This window comes from Halyomorpha halys, unplaced genomic scaffold (genome assembly GCF_000696795.3).
Source record: "Halyomorpha halys isolate HHAL.00 unplaced genomic scaffold, Hhal_1.1 Scaffold1017.1, whole genome shotgun sequence".
Classification (NCBI taxonomy): Eukaryota; Metazoa; Arthropoda; class Insecta; order Hemiptera; family Pentatomidae; genus Halyomorpha; species Halyomorpha halys.
In genome coordinates, this window is record NW_027107632.1 from 439,248 (window position 1) to 457,452 (window position 18,205).

At 29.1% G+C, this 18,205-nt stretch overlaps 1 protein-coding gene across 1 annotated transcript; it reads right to left on the reverse strand.

The window, feature by feature from the left end:
• Positions 1–524: 524 nt before the first annotated feature.
• Noc1 (Nucleolar complex protein 1) lies at positions 525–15,924 on the reverse strand. The gene is made up of 15 exons (XM_014431993.3): positions 15,754–15,924; positions 15,567–15,678; positions 15,110–15,301; positions 13,723–14,006; positions 13,149–13,294; positions 12,933–13,068; positions 10,874–11,067; positions 9,194–9,341; positions 7,827–8,018; positions 6,145–6,451; positions 4,623–4,866; positions 3,538–3,722; positions 2,463–2,701; positions 1,713–1,869; positions 525–720 (listed from the first exon to the last, which is right to left on the reverse strand). Exons 1-15 carry the CDS (start codon positions 15,856–15,858, stop codon positions 593–595), a joined length of 2,769 nt encoding a protein of 922 aa, XP_014287479.1. The 5' UTR covers positions 15,859–15,924; the 3' UTR covers positions 525–592.
• Positions 15,925–18,205: the final 2,281 nt, after the last annotated feature.

Below are 18,205 nucleotides of genomic sequence, written 5' to 3' on the forward strand. Positions count from 1 at the left end.
AAAAAATCTTGATTGACTGGACTATAAATGCTATTAGACAGAATCATAGAAATTATCATCCACTGGTCATTTCACCTCTCAATTCTCCACACAGGGAATAATGGAGTGCCCTTTGAAATGTTCCTAGAATTCAGCTTCCTTTGAACAATCCAATATTGATCTTCAATTTTATAGAACTATTTTTTTTTTTTAGAACACATGATGCAAATATATAATGTATAAAGCTAAACAATTTCAAATTGCATTAATTTATGATTCATCCTGCATAAAAAAAAATTGATTTGAACCTACTCTATACTATAAATAAAATATAATTTGGTGCTGAAGTTTGCATCTTTGGACTCAATAATCATCAAATAATTACTGCTGTTCATCACCAAGAAAAGAATATTCTGATGTATGCAATTATGAGCAAACATTCAGTTGAGTGGCATGGAATTTTATGGTAGATCTTACATTTAGAGCAATATTGTTCAAATAATGTGTTCCTGTGACCATTCAATTAAATCAGGAAAACAAAGAAAGAAATAATTAAAAATGTATATTAGTAACATATTTACAAATGTACACATAATTTGTTAAAATATAAAAATTAATTGTTCATTCTTCTTTTCTTTGCACCTTTAAAGTGTTTCTTATTATTTTTGAATTTTCTTTTTTTGCCATCAACATTTCTCACCCATCGGTCTCTTTTGGTTTCCCAAGAAATTTGTTTCGGAGCTGGAACAATAAAAATAATATTTACTTTTTTATTAGCATGAAAGGCAAACAAAATATCTTTAAGGAATTTACAATTCAACTAGCATTTAAAAAACCAACATTAATATTCAGCACTACAGCCTAAAGGAATGTTTAAATCCCTATAACATTGATTAAAGTAATTTATCATATACACTTCATTAAGTTGAAATACTTAAATGACATAAAAATATGTTGAAGAATTATCATTAGAAGTAAAGTAAAATTTAACTTTAACAAAAAAAATCTGGTATTGGACATGCATCACACAACTTTCAGTTACTCCTCTACTTTGAGTTGAAATTAATCTTCAGGTTTATGAACAGATATTTTTATTTTATTCACTGTGGCAATACTAAATGAATTTTCCAAATGAGCCTGTCAGTTGACAAATTAACTCCAATTTCAACTCAAGTTTTTTTAAATACTTTTCCAAGTTTCAGAAAAGTATTTTTAATAAAATTTCTTATTGAAAAATTTGAACATTCTTCTTTTGGAAAATTATAGCAGAAATATAAATATAACATTGTTCTAAAATTTCCATTCTGCTGTTAACCATTTATTCCCTGCCTAATTGTTATAGAATCAAATTTTGATAATCTGATAGTTAAGTTTAGAGAAATCTGTTCATTATTTGAAAATAATTAAAATTAATTAGTAACCTATCATATGTTTTTATTTCAATTATTGTTGAAAAATATTCATGCGACCTCTTATTTTAGCTCAAAAAGAAAAGGTTTAGTTAATTAATGTAGTTGAACTCAAATTTTTGCAATTTACAGTCCCCATTTCATACATAAACATAAATTCAGATGTATTTTTTCTAACGAATTTTGAATGATAAATTAAGTTCATTGTAATAATTAGTTCAGTCCAGTATATACATTTCATACTGAAGTTTCTTCATTTGAGTTACTAAAGAAAATGAAGAGGAAAAAAAAAAGAAATGAAGTAAGATAGAACAAAATCCTTACCAGCATTATCAGTAGTTGAAAGAGACTGCACCATACCAGGCTTCTCCTTGGAAGCTCCAGCTTCATCAAGAATTTCAGAAAATTCTTCTGCAGGTGCAAAAAGATCTTCAAGACCTCCTTTCAATTTCAAACCTTTTACTTTCTTCTTAATTATTCCCTAGAATGTGTAAATATTTGTTGAAAAATTTCATTAGATTACAATTTCAAAGTAAAACAACTTAGATAAAAATTAGAACAATTTAAATTATTTTATTCAACTGCCAATATAACTAGGAGTTCAATTTACTTTATATTGACTCATATTTTTTTTTCAGAGGATAGGAGGAGTAACTAATTAATAAATTGAAATCTTAAAAAAAACTCTTGTTGATTGATTGTTTCCTTAAGAGCCTTAAGGAAACTAGAGTGTTTAACATTTTATATTTAGCTTAAACTATCTCTAAGATGGTTAGATACTGCAACAATTTAAAAGAAAATCAAAACATGTTCTAATAGTTTGTACATAAAAAGCACCCTGAGATTGAGAGGATAAATTTCTAAAAAGATGTTTTTATTGTGAAATCCTTCTATTTTATAGAACGACGACAGGTCTAGCAAATATAGTGGTTGCAGAAGAACTTCAATCTATGATGTATGTTTTCCTGAGCCATATCTTTCTGGTAGTAAGCAATATTATGTTAATACTAAATCTAAACATTTTATTTAATTTACTTACATTTAACAAAACCACATGTAATGTATGTTTCATACCTTTTTTTCTTGAGATTTTTTATTGAAGAACTCTTCATCAATATCAATATCATCTATATCTCCATCATCACTAAAATCTAGAGCGTCTGCTTCATCTTTATCAAAATCAAATTCTTCTCCACCCATTTCATCTGAAACACCTTCTATATCTTCTTGTTCACCATCATCATCATCATCTTCATCATCATCATCTTCACCAAAATCTTCTTCTGAGTCTGCCTCTAACTCAGAAGCTTTATCTAGAAAAAGCATTAATAAACTGATTAATTAAAGTAAAAAAAAATAATACTAATATATCACAAAGGATATGAATATAATCAAATATTTTTGAGGAACAAATTTTTTATAAAATTTATTATGTATATTAGTCATATACAAAATAGGTTGATAAATTGAATTCAACATTAGGCCATGTTGAACATTTTTTTTTTCTAGACTATCATTTCTGGGTGAATAAAAAAAATAAATAAGCAAGCAGCTGTATTCAGATATGACTTTTATCTTTCTTACGAATAGATAAGGGGAGGGGTAAGTTTTGTTTTTGGAAATTTAGAAACAAAGAAACAATATACTAAGCCTTTCCCATTTTCTGCAAGTAATATAAATCAAGCCTCAACCTAAAAATCCTCATTTTGGTAAAGAAGATAATGTATAATTGTTCATATAGAATATGACAATTAAAATAAAAATTAAGTGGTAAGAAAAAATGGTAACACAAAAAATTCCTCGGTTTCTCTAAGTCATGATTTCAGAACACTACTTCTCTATATGAAGAGCAACTAAATGTAAATGAGTATGAATGGCCTTTTATGAATAAAGAGATTCTTAGGATTGACATGGATTGAACTCGTGCATATATTCATACCATGGTTCCCAGTCCAATACCTAGACCATGAAGATGATAAAATAAATACATTACTTCCACAAAAAATTATCAAAATAAAAAGGATTAAAACACTATGCTATATTACTTCTTTAGATAATTAAATGAAATCTCGTTCTTAAATTTTATTGATTAAATATATTTGTCTAACAGGTATCTTCTTTAATTATTATAGATTAATTATATACATACCACTATCTCCTTTCTTCTTTTTAAGTTTATCACCAATATCATCCATGAAGTCGAGTTGTTTAATTTTTTTCCCACCCATCATACCTTCCAACATCTCTTCGAATTCCTCACTAGCAACACTATCATTGTCATCATCTTCCTTTTTCACAAAGTTCTTTCCATCGCCATGCTTATCTTTTAAATATCTAAAATTTATGAAAGCAAAAAATTAAAAAAAAAAATAACAATAAAATTAATAAGATTACTTCTACTAAAGAATTAATGACTAGCTCCCTCCATTTTTCAACAACTTAGAGAACACTTTATTGTTTTGTTCCAAAGAAAATAATTTAAATAAATACTCAGAAAATTAAATAATTCACGCTTATATTCATTATTCTCTATAGTCTAAGTCAAATTGAAGAAAATTACCCAAAGACATTTTACTTTCTTGACTATCTAAGGTGGAAGAAGTATGGTACTCAGAAAAAAACTATTTTGGGATGTTTATTTACATATTTTAGAGTTTCCCTCAGTCAAAGGAAGAGAAGAGTTTTATTTAAAAATGTCATTCTGTAGTCTTGATTTTTTAATTCTAAATATATCTTATACTCTTAAATTAATAGTTAGTTTGAGGTCATAATGAAAATATTTGAGAGAACTTCATGGCATTGTAGTTTGAAGGCAATTAATCAATATATGACTAGAATAAATGAAATTCATCTCACAATTTTTTATTGTTTTTACATTATGCCATATTTGTATAGTGAAAGAGTCAGAAGATTCAGGATTCCCAACTCTAATCATTTCTCAGGGTCAGATTCGAAAGGGAGAAATTTATAAATCATTTTAAAATAAGGTATCTTTGATTAATTCTTTTAAAATCGAGAGAAAGTAAGTGTCTACAAATGAACCATAAAAAGGAAATATTTCCACTAACAATAAAGGTTATAAAAAAAATTCATTTGTTCTCTTATATAATTCAAATTATACACTACAAGAATGAAAAAGGTATTTTAACTGTTATAATATTCCCATGTCTCAGGACTTTACTTATGTTAAAATAATTTATAAGAGAACAAATGAGTAAAGTTTTAACGACTTACTTGTATAAAAACAATTCATCTACAGGAATGCGTGATTTATCATGAAGTAAATAATCCCTGCTCAGTACATGCACAGACTTCACTCCCGATGGTTTGTAATATTTTCTGTTAGCAAGGGCTCTGTCTGGACCATTTTTATCATCTTCACTAAAGATTTTCTTAGGGTTTTTAAAACAAAATCTATCCAAAAACCTCACTAATGTGAAATCAGCTAATGGATCCCCAGAATAAACGATCCTCTCCGCTGAAGTAAAAAGAATAAATATAATAAAGATTGATTTTAAGTAATTAATAAAGAACATGATTTTTTTTTATAAAAAGTAAACTATAATATTAAAAATTAGAAAATATATGCATAATACAACTACCTTTGTACCACAAACTTACGATGTAAATTTTATATAACAAATTGTCTAAAGAACAAAATAAAACAGAAAATTAAAACTTTATCAGGGCAAAATAGCAGTTATTAGGGATAAAACAGTCTAGTTCTTTCTTCCAATCTTCCCTAATTTCACAAAAAATAAATTGAAGTTTGAGATTATGGGTAAATTTGATTTAATGTGATATTTTTAAAAAGCTTTTTATTTATAATTTCTTTCTTTTCTAGCACATTGACTTCAGTATGAAGTTGATTTTACTTTTATCTGAATCTCATCTCTGTAAGTGTGATTGAGTTTTTAAAAATTAATTCTTAATTATAAATTAATACCCCTACAATTTTTGTTTTTCCTAATACCCTTCCTCATTTAAATTCAAAGTTTCTTCTTCTAGTTCATAATGTATATACTAAATTTTATTATTTACAGTACATATTTTCATTTTACCTTAACGATCTAAACTATAGCATACACGAATCAATTGCAACATGTGTGATTCATTTATTGTTTTTAGAGCTTGTTTATGAGCCCACCCATATGCAGAACCAACTGTATTTAAGTCTACCATCAGTCCTCAAATATACATCAAAGACTACTGATATTAGAAGGATGTAAATATTCAAATGACTAATTGTTTTACTAGATAACTTATTCAAAGTTATGTGCAGATTGTAAATTTATATATAATAAATTGTTTGTAATATGGAAAAACAATGATTAACACTGAGGCTGAAAATTTAGGATTAGAGAATTCAGAACTGTAACCTTCCAGAAGGAGTGGAGTATTGTGAATTATTGATCTGAAAACATTATTATAATCCATTGCTAGGATCTGCAAATGATGTTTTAATGTGAAGTATAACAAAAGTAAGCCAAATTTATGACAAAAAAAGGTATTGAACTATTGTAATTTTTTCCTAGATAGAAGTTCCCAAAATGCCAATCCAGTATGTTTTGCTTCAAATTGAGCCCAGCTTAGTGCTACGCATTTAATAGAATTATGTAAACAGATACTAAGATTCAGACAAAGGCCCGAGTACAAGATATTACTTTCATTAGTTTTCTAACATATTTCTAAAACTTTAATAATAAACTTAACATCATTAGTCTAAAATAATATTACTTTAAAGACAATAACTTACAAGTTAGTATTTTCTTAGCAAATAATGAGACACTAGGATGAAAATGGTTGGAAAGGTTCACAAGTTCAAAATAAGCAGTTTTATCGGCATTTGAATAGGCTGGATTCCTAGCCTGTGGATCATAAGAAAGAGAAGATTTTGAAGTCCTGCTCTTAATTAGGTCTTTATAAACCCAACCTCTAGCTTTTTTATTATCATCAGCCTCTTTTTTTATTTCAGGTTCTATTTCTTCTACAGTTTGCTCATCTGGTGGTTTGCCTGTTACCAGATCGTTTTCTTCAGTATCAGGTTCTTCTTTAACTTTAATCTACATGAGGAAACAAGTAAAGAAAATTAAAATACAATTAAACATTTAATATTTGACAAGTTTATTGACTTCCTCCAATATTTATAACAATAAAGTTGTAATAGAAACTCTTACAATAATAAAAAATCAGACAACTCAATTCACAGACCCTCAATTAACATGTATTGAGTAATTAAAATATTGCTCATGATTACATTATACTCTCTATTATTGCCTATTATAACAGTATGCATTATTTTATCAGAAGAGCATGAATATAATTATAAATTCCTAACATTGCACTACTAATTGATTTATCTTTTGGAATTTGTATATCTACATTTGATGTTTTTGTTTATTTTACACATTCTGCTAATTATTGTTGTTTAATTTTATTTCTTATCCAATTTAGTATTTCATGATGTTTTATAATTTCAATTTTATTTTTAAAAATTTTGTATTGTACTTTAAGGCACTAAGCCTATTTTCATTGCCTGTTATATTACTCTAAAGGGACTAGTACCAGAATACTATTATTATTCTAATCTTCCTAACATAAACGAAGGGGGTCCGGATTAAGGAACAAGAAACAAGATAACCTTGTTAAAAACAAAATGTATGTTCTTCAAATTGTTTTTATTTTTTTATGGCTGGATTGCATTATGGAACAGTTTACATTAGCGAAAGTACACTGAATCTATAATAACTTTGCATTCATTATATGTCCATAAAAAATTAATGAGCACTTAAATAAATTTATACGAGGAGAAGATGGTTGGGGGTGCGGTCAAAATGAAACACAAATAAGTAGATGTAACTTATTTAATTGTGCCAACGTTTTGGCTAGAGTTTCTACTTTTGCCTTGGCGTTTGATTTTCAAGCTAACAGCCCTGATGAAGGCCAGAAACTCTAGCCGAAACGTTGGCACAATTGAATAAGTTACATCTACTTATTTGTGTTTCTTTTTGACCGCACCCCAACCATCTTCTCCTTGTATAAATTTATTCAAGTGCTCATTAATTTTTTATGGACATATAATGAATGCAAAGTTATTATAGATGCAGTGTACTCTCGTTAATGTAAACTGTTCCATAATGCAATCCAGCCATAAAAAAATAAAAACAATTTGAAGAACATACATTTTGTTTTTAAAAAGGTTATCTTGTTTCTTGTCCCCTAATCTGAACCCCCTTTGTTTAGGTCAATTATCTCTCATAATTATGAATAAATTTATATTTAGGTTGCTGCAATGTTGAGAAACATTTTTCCTTACAGTACCAAGAATCCTATTCTTGATTATTTTCTATGATTAAGAAATTTAAATAATTTCACCATGTTTTATTTTCTCATTATAATTTTAAATTTTAGAAATAATCAATACCATATAGAATTTACCTCCTCAATTTTATCAGCATCAAAATATTTTTCATCACCATCATCATCTTGATCATCTAAATCTTCAATTTTTATAGTTGTACAAATTTTAGGTTCAGATTGAAATACCAGAAGAGTCCTCCTTTGAGAGAATAAATATGAAACTAAATAAAGGAATCCGCAAGCTAACGGTGCAGGTACATAAAGGCAGACCTACAACATAGTTAAAACAGTTTACAGTTAAATGTTTGCTCATAGAATAGTTATTATTAAATAAATAATTGATTTACTCGCTATTGACTTTTATTTTTTATTAAGAAACAGTATTTGAAATAGCTAACAAACTATTGAACTGTCTAGTTATACTCGTAGAGAAAAGGTCACTTTAAATAGTGACACCATTGTTGACTTTCATGTAAGTCACAAGTTTTCAAGATAAAGGAGGAGAAAATTTACCAAATAATGAGAGTTATCAGAACAGACGTACCAGCATCCCCATCATTACAAAACACCATCATCATGCACCAGGACTTTGTCCCAAAACACTGAAGATAACACGTCAACACATAATTACATCCCCCACCATCTAAATTTAAATTAATCTAATTAACTATTATTATACTTTTTCTGATCTATCCCTTTTACAAGTTATTATTTCACTCATACATCATACATCATATTTCAATTCTGTTCAATCTCTCTCCTATCAATCACTAACCCCCTTCTGATATGGATAATTTAAAAATTGGCTCAGGTCTTAACCCCCCTATACCTTGGAATTTAGGGAAGGCCTGGTCAAAATACAAATAATAATTTTTCTAATACTCATCACTGAAAATCATCTTACAATCAATTCCTGATTATTTGCAGTGGCATAATTGAAAAACAAAAAAAACATAAGTACAAACAGAAACAGTGAAATAAAGAAAAATATGTACTGTAATTACAACTAAAAAAGAGCATGTGAAAATAAAATAATTTTTCAAGAAAGGTTCAAAAATCACTTTATTCATCAGATTAAAAGATACCTCAGATTAAAGAATACCTCAGTTCAGCGAAATTTCCAATAAAGGCTCATTGATAATACAACCTGTTTAAATGCAGATATCACTGCTAAGTTTGTACCAGCAAATGTGATGGCTCTCATTCAACAGATCGATCAGAATGTAGTGGCAACAAGCTTACTAAAGAAAAAGATTGATGAGGGGTCTATAACCTTTGTGATATATAGAGGAATTTTATGATTTGATCATAGTATTAATGAAGATTTATAAAAGCTACAAGATGACCAATGAAAATCACTCCTCTGGTCAGGGAAAAAACAGCGACTTAGTCTGGAGAATGATGTAAAAAAACAAAACAATATAAAGATGTAATTAATGATTTACCTGCAACAGACGCTTAATGATGGCTTTGACCCTACTGATGTTAGTATCTCTGGTAATTGCTTTAGCAAGAAGGTTAATAAATATTGCATGGTGGCATGATTTATTCAAATCTTGGTCTAAAAGCTTCTTATAAAGTGCGCTATAGAATCTACAAAACAATAAAAATTAAATTAAAAAAAGTAAAATTAAGAATAGAAATTATTCCAAAAAAGCAGCCATAATATAAAAAATTTATTTTTAATCAATGTTGTACAATGGTAAATTAATAAGATATTATTTATTAATAACAATCAATCTAAAAAAAAACGTTGGAATATCAACCAACTTTAACTACTTTAACCTTTAACTGGGGATGTAGGGTGTGATTACTCCAGGTAGTAATTAGACGTTCATGTCTGTGGACAGTGAAATCACTCATACAGCCCCATCCTTTTCGTCTAAAACTACTTTCATCTATTGGGGTACTTTTTGCAAGAAATGTTTGAATTGGTAACTCATTAGTTTTGGCGATTAAAAAATTTAATAGTCAAATTAAAAAACAGTATCATAAATTTTTATTATTTTGTATAAACCAAACATTGAAATTTGAATTTTCAAAAGTTTCCGAACTTTTTTTAAATGATCATTTTTTCTACAACAAATAAATTCCTATATTCATTATTTTTATAAAACACAATAAAAATTATAAATGCTAGTTTAAAAGCAACAGGGGTTCATGAAACCTCACCTCACTAGGTGAGAAGGATACAAATCCTCATCTCACCAGTTAGATTAAAATTAAAATTATTAATTTTTCCTTTATGAACAAATAACTAGCACTTTCAAAATTGGAATTAATTTGAATTATTGTCATATAAACATATATAAAAACAAGTATCATCAAAAAGTGATGTTTTCTGTGACAAAATCTTTAAAATTATAATTGAAAATATACAAATGTACAAACAGCAGAACTCTTTTAGTATGAGCTGTGTGATAGCTAATTGGTTGGAATCTTCAATTCAAATAATTTATCAGGTTTACAAAAAAAACAACCTTACAGCCAATAAGCAATATGAAACAAATTATGATAGCCATAATTTTTAAAATGATCAAAAACTTATAAGACAGTGTTGCTTAATCCTGAACTGGGAAACAATATAATCTCTATGCTTAGGAGCACCAAGGCAACTGTTTGTGTATTCCACCGCTGATCAACTATAAGTTTAAAAAAAAAAAGTTACATATTTTAAAAATATTAATTAATTAACTAAAAGTTAAGAGTATTTTTATTCTATATAGCTGATTGACTGTATGTGAATTAAAAGGAGACGGTCCGGGTCTTCATCAGAGCTTTTGTGCTTGGTAAAGGTGTACAGGGAAAAAACAAAGTTTTTTTTAAATTAATTTAATTATTAACAAAATCTAATAAAAAACTGCTATCAATTTATTTTGATAATTAAAAGGTACCAGCTGCACCACTATCTCCTACAATTTGTCCTTGGGTAGGAAAAGATAACGACTTCTGACATAAGGCAATAAATAAAAAGAAAAATTCTCCCATAATATTTATAATTGTCTTAGGCAAAAAGCATATATTTTTTTACTAAAAATTATTTCCTAACCAATATCTTAATTATCAAAAAAAAAATATAATAATGAAAATGTAAAGTTAACAGGTAACAATAAAAACAGACTCACCTGTCATCAGCATCAGTAGAAATTTCTTGTAAAAGACATAAAGCATGGATTGAAATATTAAAAGGGGACAAGTGGACAAGCTTGTAAAGAGTGTCTGTGTGTTCTTTCATTGACCCTGGAGCAAGACTGGCAAATGGGAATGCTCTTTTAACACCAACTAAGAGGGCTCCCATCAGTCTGGAATCAATTTCTCCCTGAAAAGATAAATTAATTAAATATTTAACGTAAAATATTAACTATGTCATTTCACAGGAGCAGGTTTGGGAGCTTCTAGATTTATTATAAAAAAGCATACTTCTATTAAATAGTTTTAAATATTTGGATAATTATTTTTAATAATAAACCTTTGTAAGACAACAAAAATGATACCTCAAATTTTGAGGTTTCACAATTTATATGCAAGTCAAAAATTACCACACCAGATACGGGGTGTAGCAGAGAAACTTTTTAGGCCAAAATCGAGCATATGTTGAACAGTGAGATCTGACATTCCAAGAGCTGCTTTGAGTTTCTGAACTGAGCACCTTGGTGACAGTTAAAGAAACACACATATAGCCTTCCACAGAGATTAACAACCCATAACATTTTGCCACATGGGAGACATTCATTGTAAGTTAGTCAAAAATATAAATGGTAATTACAATTTCGCTATTTGACAAAACGTCATGATAAACCCACATTGCTCGTCCATGTACACCATATTGGCTACTGAAAACTGGAGGACTTACACTACCAAAAGAGCCCCTTCCCACTCCTCTCAGATATTCCTAACATTAGTTCATGCCATCACAATATTACTTAGGTACTTATAAAGACTTAGGTTAGGTTTACAAAGATCTATAAATACCTTTTCTTTTCAAAGGCTTTTAAGTGTCTCATTTTTTTAACTCTGTCACTATAGCCAAATCCAGTAAGCAAATTTCGATACCCTTGTTTCTTTCTGACATTTTCTATGATAATTTTCTTAGCAAGAAAATGAGATCCTCATACATCTATTTGACATGTACCCACATTGTTCATCATGTAAGAAGGGTTAAACAGATCTATTTATTTATATTTTTTCTTAGATATCTCAGTAAATCTTTCTTTATGAATATTTTGCTGAGGATACTAAGAAGGTATACATCCTGGTGGTTTTTATATTTTCATATATTGAGACAATAAATGAGACTTTTTAATTGCTTGGGTTTTCATTTGTTTTCCAAATAATGTTATTATAGCAATATAAACAGAATCTGATAGTCATGAAAGTTGTATTCCAAAGTCTTACACTTTCCTTTTGGCTTCTAAGACTTTGTTTTTACAATCTACGTTTAGGATACATCTGAACAATGGAAAAACAGGTGTTGTTCACGAAACTTGAATGGGAGAAAAACAAAATTCTAAATTTGATGACTTGTAAAAAATTTATTTATTTTTTTAAGTGAGTGAATTATTAAATAATTATTATTATTAGTTTCTATGTCATTAATTTATTAATGATTAATCAGAGTTTTTTTTCCCTCGTGCATGAACAAAGCCTTTTATTACACCCTTATAGACAAGTCATGCCATTATTAGCATACTCTATGGGACTCATACCCAAATATATCAGAACAGATTCACTAGTATGCTACTTCCCTTTACCCATATATAAACAGTTTCTGTAATTCATAAAGTGTTAATCATTCTTTTATTTTCCTACCAGCTTTATTTGTTTTCCATTTAACCACTGTTACACAGGAAATATCTACTCCCACTACTTACCTGAGACAGAGCTCTATTTAGAAGAATGTATGCATTCAGTAAAACCTATTAGTTTACTACAAAACATAAGTATACTTTTTGTTATAAATAGAAATCATGAAGGTCTTCGACTATATGATCACTCTATGTATAGATATTTTTAACTAGTAAGAATACAGATGGTCAGGAGAGAACAACCCAACCTAACATTGTTTGCTCTGCCCTGAGTTTCCTGATGATATAATATTAAAGTCCAAAACTTAACTGCTGTTATTTTATATACTATAATATATTAAATGAACTGTAACTTAAATAATGATACATGAAACTTTACCTTCTTTATAGCAGCTTTGAAAAAAGAAAAATAAATTGAGATAATGTTTCTTGCAACGTCCCTATCTTTTCTTTGAAAAACAAATTGTGTTAGGAAGCAAATGCTGTAGTACTGAGCTCTGGTACTCATATTAGGGCTGTAGAAAAAAAAATTATATAATTAAAAATTAAGTTTTAAAATCTACAATGTAATTCATGAAAGTACAAAATATATTACCGAAACAAAAATTTTTCAACTTCATTCATAACTACTTGTTTCATATCAGGATGAACTTGGAGCAATTGTGTCAAACTGTACACTACTTTACTAATTACTTTTTGGTTGGGGTCACCAAGTTTATTCACCAGATTTTTGAGGAGGACCTTAAATAAAAAGATGGATATTAATATTTAAGAACCTGAAATACAATTATCATACTTATTACAAATACCCCTTGAATTAGAACATTCTTGCAGAACATTTATCAAACACATAAGCATGGTTCAAAGAGTTCATTGCCATGGCTAACAGAGAGCAGTGAGTCCAGCCAAAAACAACCTTGGAGCTTAAAGACGAAAGAATCAGGACCATCAAAATTGAGATGGAAGACAGATAAAAGGGGTTTATGATAAACAAAGTCTGCACTAATTGATAAAGAATAATCATGCAAAGATACTATTTTAGAAAATTTCACTAATAAAATTTAAATTGTCTATACCTAAATCTAATTGTACTAAAATTAACCTTAACATTAGATTAAATCTTATGATTCAATAAAATTACTAGCGTGTTAAAATATTCTAAATCAAACCTGCTCCTGTTCAGGATGCCCAGTTAGCAGCTTATTCATCACAGATACTGCTTTAATTCTGTTTGCATCTACAGTATCTTTTGCAATGATATCAATGGCATTAATAAATTGGGAATAACATTCCTTTAACTTCTCTTCAAAAATCCAAGCAACTAATCTAGACTTCCTCGCTCTTGCACAACCTGAAGTAATTTCTGCCAGTTTCATCAAAGGCTGTTTGTCAAATGTTTTTAATTTTTTTGAAGGTATCAATAAATCTTCGAGAAATAGATCAGATAGATTTTCTGAAACAGATTAACTTAATTTGTCAAAATTCTATGAGAAAATATCAACATACAGATGGTTTATAGAATGACTATAATAATTTTTTAATAGAACTAGATTCTAAAGACAGATTTCATTGATACTGTTTAACTACCAACAGTAGTTAAACAGTATCAACATAGTAGTTAAACATAGTATATGATAGAAGATTGGTTAGAAGAAAAAGTACAACATAACACTGATTTTTCAAGAGTAAAATTATTATATATATCTTTCCAAACTTTCATTTAAAAAATGAAGATGAAAAAAATTATTTTAATATTGAGATCAGTCAAAAATGTACACTTTCAGAGACAATTGACTACTTTCGGGATTCAATATTTAGTGTTGTCAGTATGATACGCTAAATGTGTGGAGCATTTGTGAAAAAGTACCATAAAATTGGACTTTGTCGTAATATTCAATTATTACATTATAACAAAGAAATTCATCTTAAATATCACACTTTTTCTTAAAGACCCCCTTTCTAGTTACTTGTGACATACAAGGCCGGAGAGAGGGGGTTATCTACAAGTTACCAGCGTGTTCTAACGGTGGTGGAAGGTCAAGTTTTTATTTTGTGGAACCGCCACATAAATAAAAGTCAACCCCTACCAGGCTGGATTTGAACAGGCGTAACTAAGGCATGTGCCAGTCAAAGTTGGTGCTTTAACTCACTCAGCTACCATGTAGCTCCTTAAATCACACACTGTCCTTAAAGAAAATTGTTAACTGAACAACATAATCAACTGCTTCTTACATCTAGGAGGAGGAAGTTATATATTGGATAGTAATCCATATTGGACAAGTCAATGAATGAAGTTCAAGTTCAAAAACATTTTCAGCTTCTTGTCTCAATGAATTTAAATCATCCTCATCAGGAGGTTCACACTGAATCTCAACTAATATTTTAGAAACTGGAGTCAAGTCTAGTTATATATCTAACACCCTAAGAGTGTTAATGATATCCACTACTAATTCAATAACATTAAGTTTTTTTACAGTAAAACTTTTTAAAAACTTATGTTAATTACAACTACTTTTTTGTATTTCTATATAAGTTAAAACATTCATTACTACTAACCCATTACAGATGAACAATCATGTTTCTTTGACGCCTTCACCATACTAATAAGTCCATGAAGAATTGAAAGGTTGAACATAGGAGCATTTTGAATGCTAATAACATGGGCTGCAATTTTATCTTTCGTTGTTCCTTTGGTAATCATTGTTTTCAACCAATTTGAGTCGTGACCAGTCTTGCCTTTCCTTTGTTCTAAAAATATGATTAAATATCTTATAAACCGTAAAATATTTATAAAATTAAAATACTATAATTGATTTTCTGCAGGCCATATATAGTTCTAGAAAACTTGAAATATCTATAATAATCACAGGAAATTAATGCATTTTAATGACTTAAAATTTTTGAAGTAATTTGACTATACTTAATTTTAATTATATTGTAACTTTAGTGTAAATACTCCTACTTGTCAAAATACTGGCAATTAAATAAATGTATCACTTAAAACTTAACTTACTTGACATGAAGTGTTTGGTTTCTTGTTCAAAAACATTTTCAGCTTCTTGTCTCAACGAATTTAAATCATCCTCATCAGGAGGTTCACACTTAATCTCAACCTCATCACTGAACTATAACGTTACACATATCTGGATTAGTAAAGGAAATAATTACGAAAAAATGCCATTATCTATAACAAGTAATACCTGATTAAACCACTTAGGGACTTCTTCTTCAAGACCAAAATCTTCATTTTCATCATCTTTTCCGAAGTCATTTTTCCCCATTTTACCATGTTTTTGATGAGCCATGACAAATAGTTAGAGAGTTAAAGCACTGTTTACAGGCACACACGTGGGTAAGGTTCTCAAAAGGTTTCTAGTGGTGTTACAAAGTACAATGAATCGTTAACTCAACAAAATCGAGTTCAACAAAATATCCCTAAAATTAGCTTTATGAACTTTTTGTCTAGAACAAAACTAAGTTATGGAATTCAAATTATTAATTTACTCTGTGGTTCATTCAGAAATTTTTTCCACCTTGATCAAGATCGTAACATTAGTCTAAATTAATTGTTGTTATAAGTATAGATTTTACAACGCTCTGAATTTGTGTAAGACTTTTATTTTACAATCTTTTTCTTCAAAATTAATAAAAGAAACTAATACAAATTTTCACATTCGTTCTTAAAAGTGGACAAAAGTATGTTCTTTCGGAAAGGATGTTCTCAGGATCTTTATGAAACAGAATCTATTATTTTGAACCTATTATTTACTCTTAAAATGCCAATTATACTAGAGTATTCCATATAAGGATGTGTCTATTCGACTTTTTTTTTTTTTATTATATTCCTCTCATCTCAGTTGATCATAATTTAATACAAATCATTTTCATTTAATTAAATTAACTTTTTTGGTCTTCAAACCGATTATCACTAAAATCATTAGTAGCCATATAATAGGTCATAGTAAGCTGCTTTAAAATAATTATGAATTCATTTCATATCGGAAATTAATTCATAATTATTTTAAATGAATGTGATAAATCACTAATTTATTTGAAGGTTTGATATAGGAAAATATGATATTACCGCACTTTAGAAAATTTCATTAAATTAAACTCTGCCAAACCGTTTTTCTTCTTAATTAATACCATTTAAAGAGTGCTATTATTTTTTAGAGGATATTTTCTTAATATCCGCCTTTTTATCTTATATTAGGGCTGGTTTTCTAATTTTACTTAACTTCCAACCATAACTGCTTCATAAGATTCTTTTCCGGTATTACCAGGAGTTCTCATATCTCTCACTATCAATAGAAGCAAAGTTGGCTCAATCCCAGTATCCGAAGACTGTATCTTTTTGGCGCATTTATATTTTAATCCCTAATAACCAAAAAACCTTCCTATACTATTGACCTCCTCACCCTACGTTAATCCATTCACCAGTTAAACACAATATCCCTACCAACCGATTTTTACATCCCTTCCTAACCGATAGAACTACCTCCTTTGAAAAATTATTTGGTATTCGTCATTTTGGAACTTCTTACCCATATCCATCTATAAAGCTTTCTCCTTAACATCATTCAAACACCAATTATACATTCATATTCTTGATTATCAATCCTCCGTGAACTTGTAAATAATAAACATCAACATAAGCTTGGATACATATGTATCTTTTGTTTATATTTTATCAATATAATTTCTATAATAGTTTTATTTAATTATGTTTTAAATCAGTAAATGTAGCCAGGCAAATGCTGTTGAAATTTTTCCAAATTGTTATTCTTAGAGGACCAAGTGTCCCATAATAAAGATCGATTTTTAATTTGCATTGCTGTAGTCATGATTGTACTGTCGCACTAGTTCTGACGGAATAATTGATAGTACAAGTTACGTTAGCGAAACAACTTTCACGTTAACTATTACATAAAACGCCTTTTTAGTGAACCATCGTAGTTTCCATCATTGCAACAAAAATCACAGCAGATCTGGGGTGATAGTTGGTAGTACAAGTGCTATCAGTGGACTAACAGTCAATTAATTGTCATATGAATACACCTTGACAGAAAACTGTAGCAACATATCAACCTCACCAAATAACGACGATAGACCCGAAAACATTATTCTTATATATTTGCAAAAGAACTTAAATTTGTGTCAACCCAAGACCCAAAAATAAATCCGGCTCAGGTCCCAAAAACAAATCCGTCCAAGGCCCAACAGTTTTATTCATTCTTTGCCTCAAAAATAAATATATTCTGAGACCGAAATAAATATATCATATGTAAGCAATGGTCTAGGTACGCCTATGTTTTATAATTCAGTATCTTAGGGAAAATAGAAACTTGGGCCGCCCGTAGCTCAGTTGTTAGACACAGTCCTTGACAATTTGATGTCTATTGGCGGTGCCGGTTCGAATCCAACATAGGGCGTTGACTTTTTTCATTGAGTGATCTTGACCGAAAAAAAAACAAAAAACTTGTTAGTGATAGAAAAAATATATAAGGATTAACTAGATCAAAGATAAGAGCGAAACTGCACTTTGACTCTACATATAAAGGGGCCTCTACATGTTGGCCGAGCCATGGCGAACTCTGACATACGCGAGCATGTGGATGGGTGGCTTGGCTTGGTTGGGCTAGGCTCGTTGCC

Excerpts from the sequence above, each read along its gene's own strand:
- Noc1 (XM_014431993.3), bottom strand. The coding sequence starts at position 15,858 with ATGGCTCATCAAAAACATGGTAAAATGGGGAAAAATGACTTCGGAAAA. Across the intron at positions 14,007-15,109 it reads TGATTGTTCATCTGTAATGG|AAAATCTATCTGATCTATTT; the intron begins GTTAGTAGTAAT and ends AATCTGTTTCAG. Across the intron at positions 3,723-4,622 it reads GATGAATTGTTTTTATACAA|ATATTTAAAAGATAAGCATG; the intron begins GTAAGTCGTTAA and ends CATAAATTTTAG.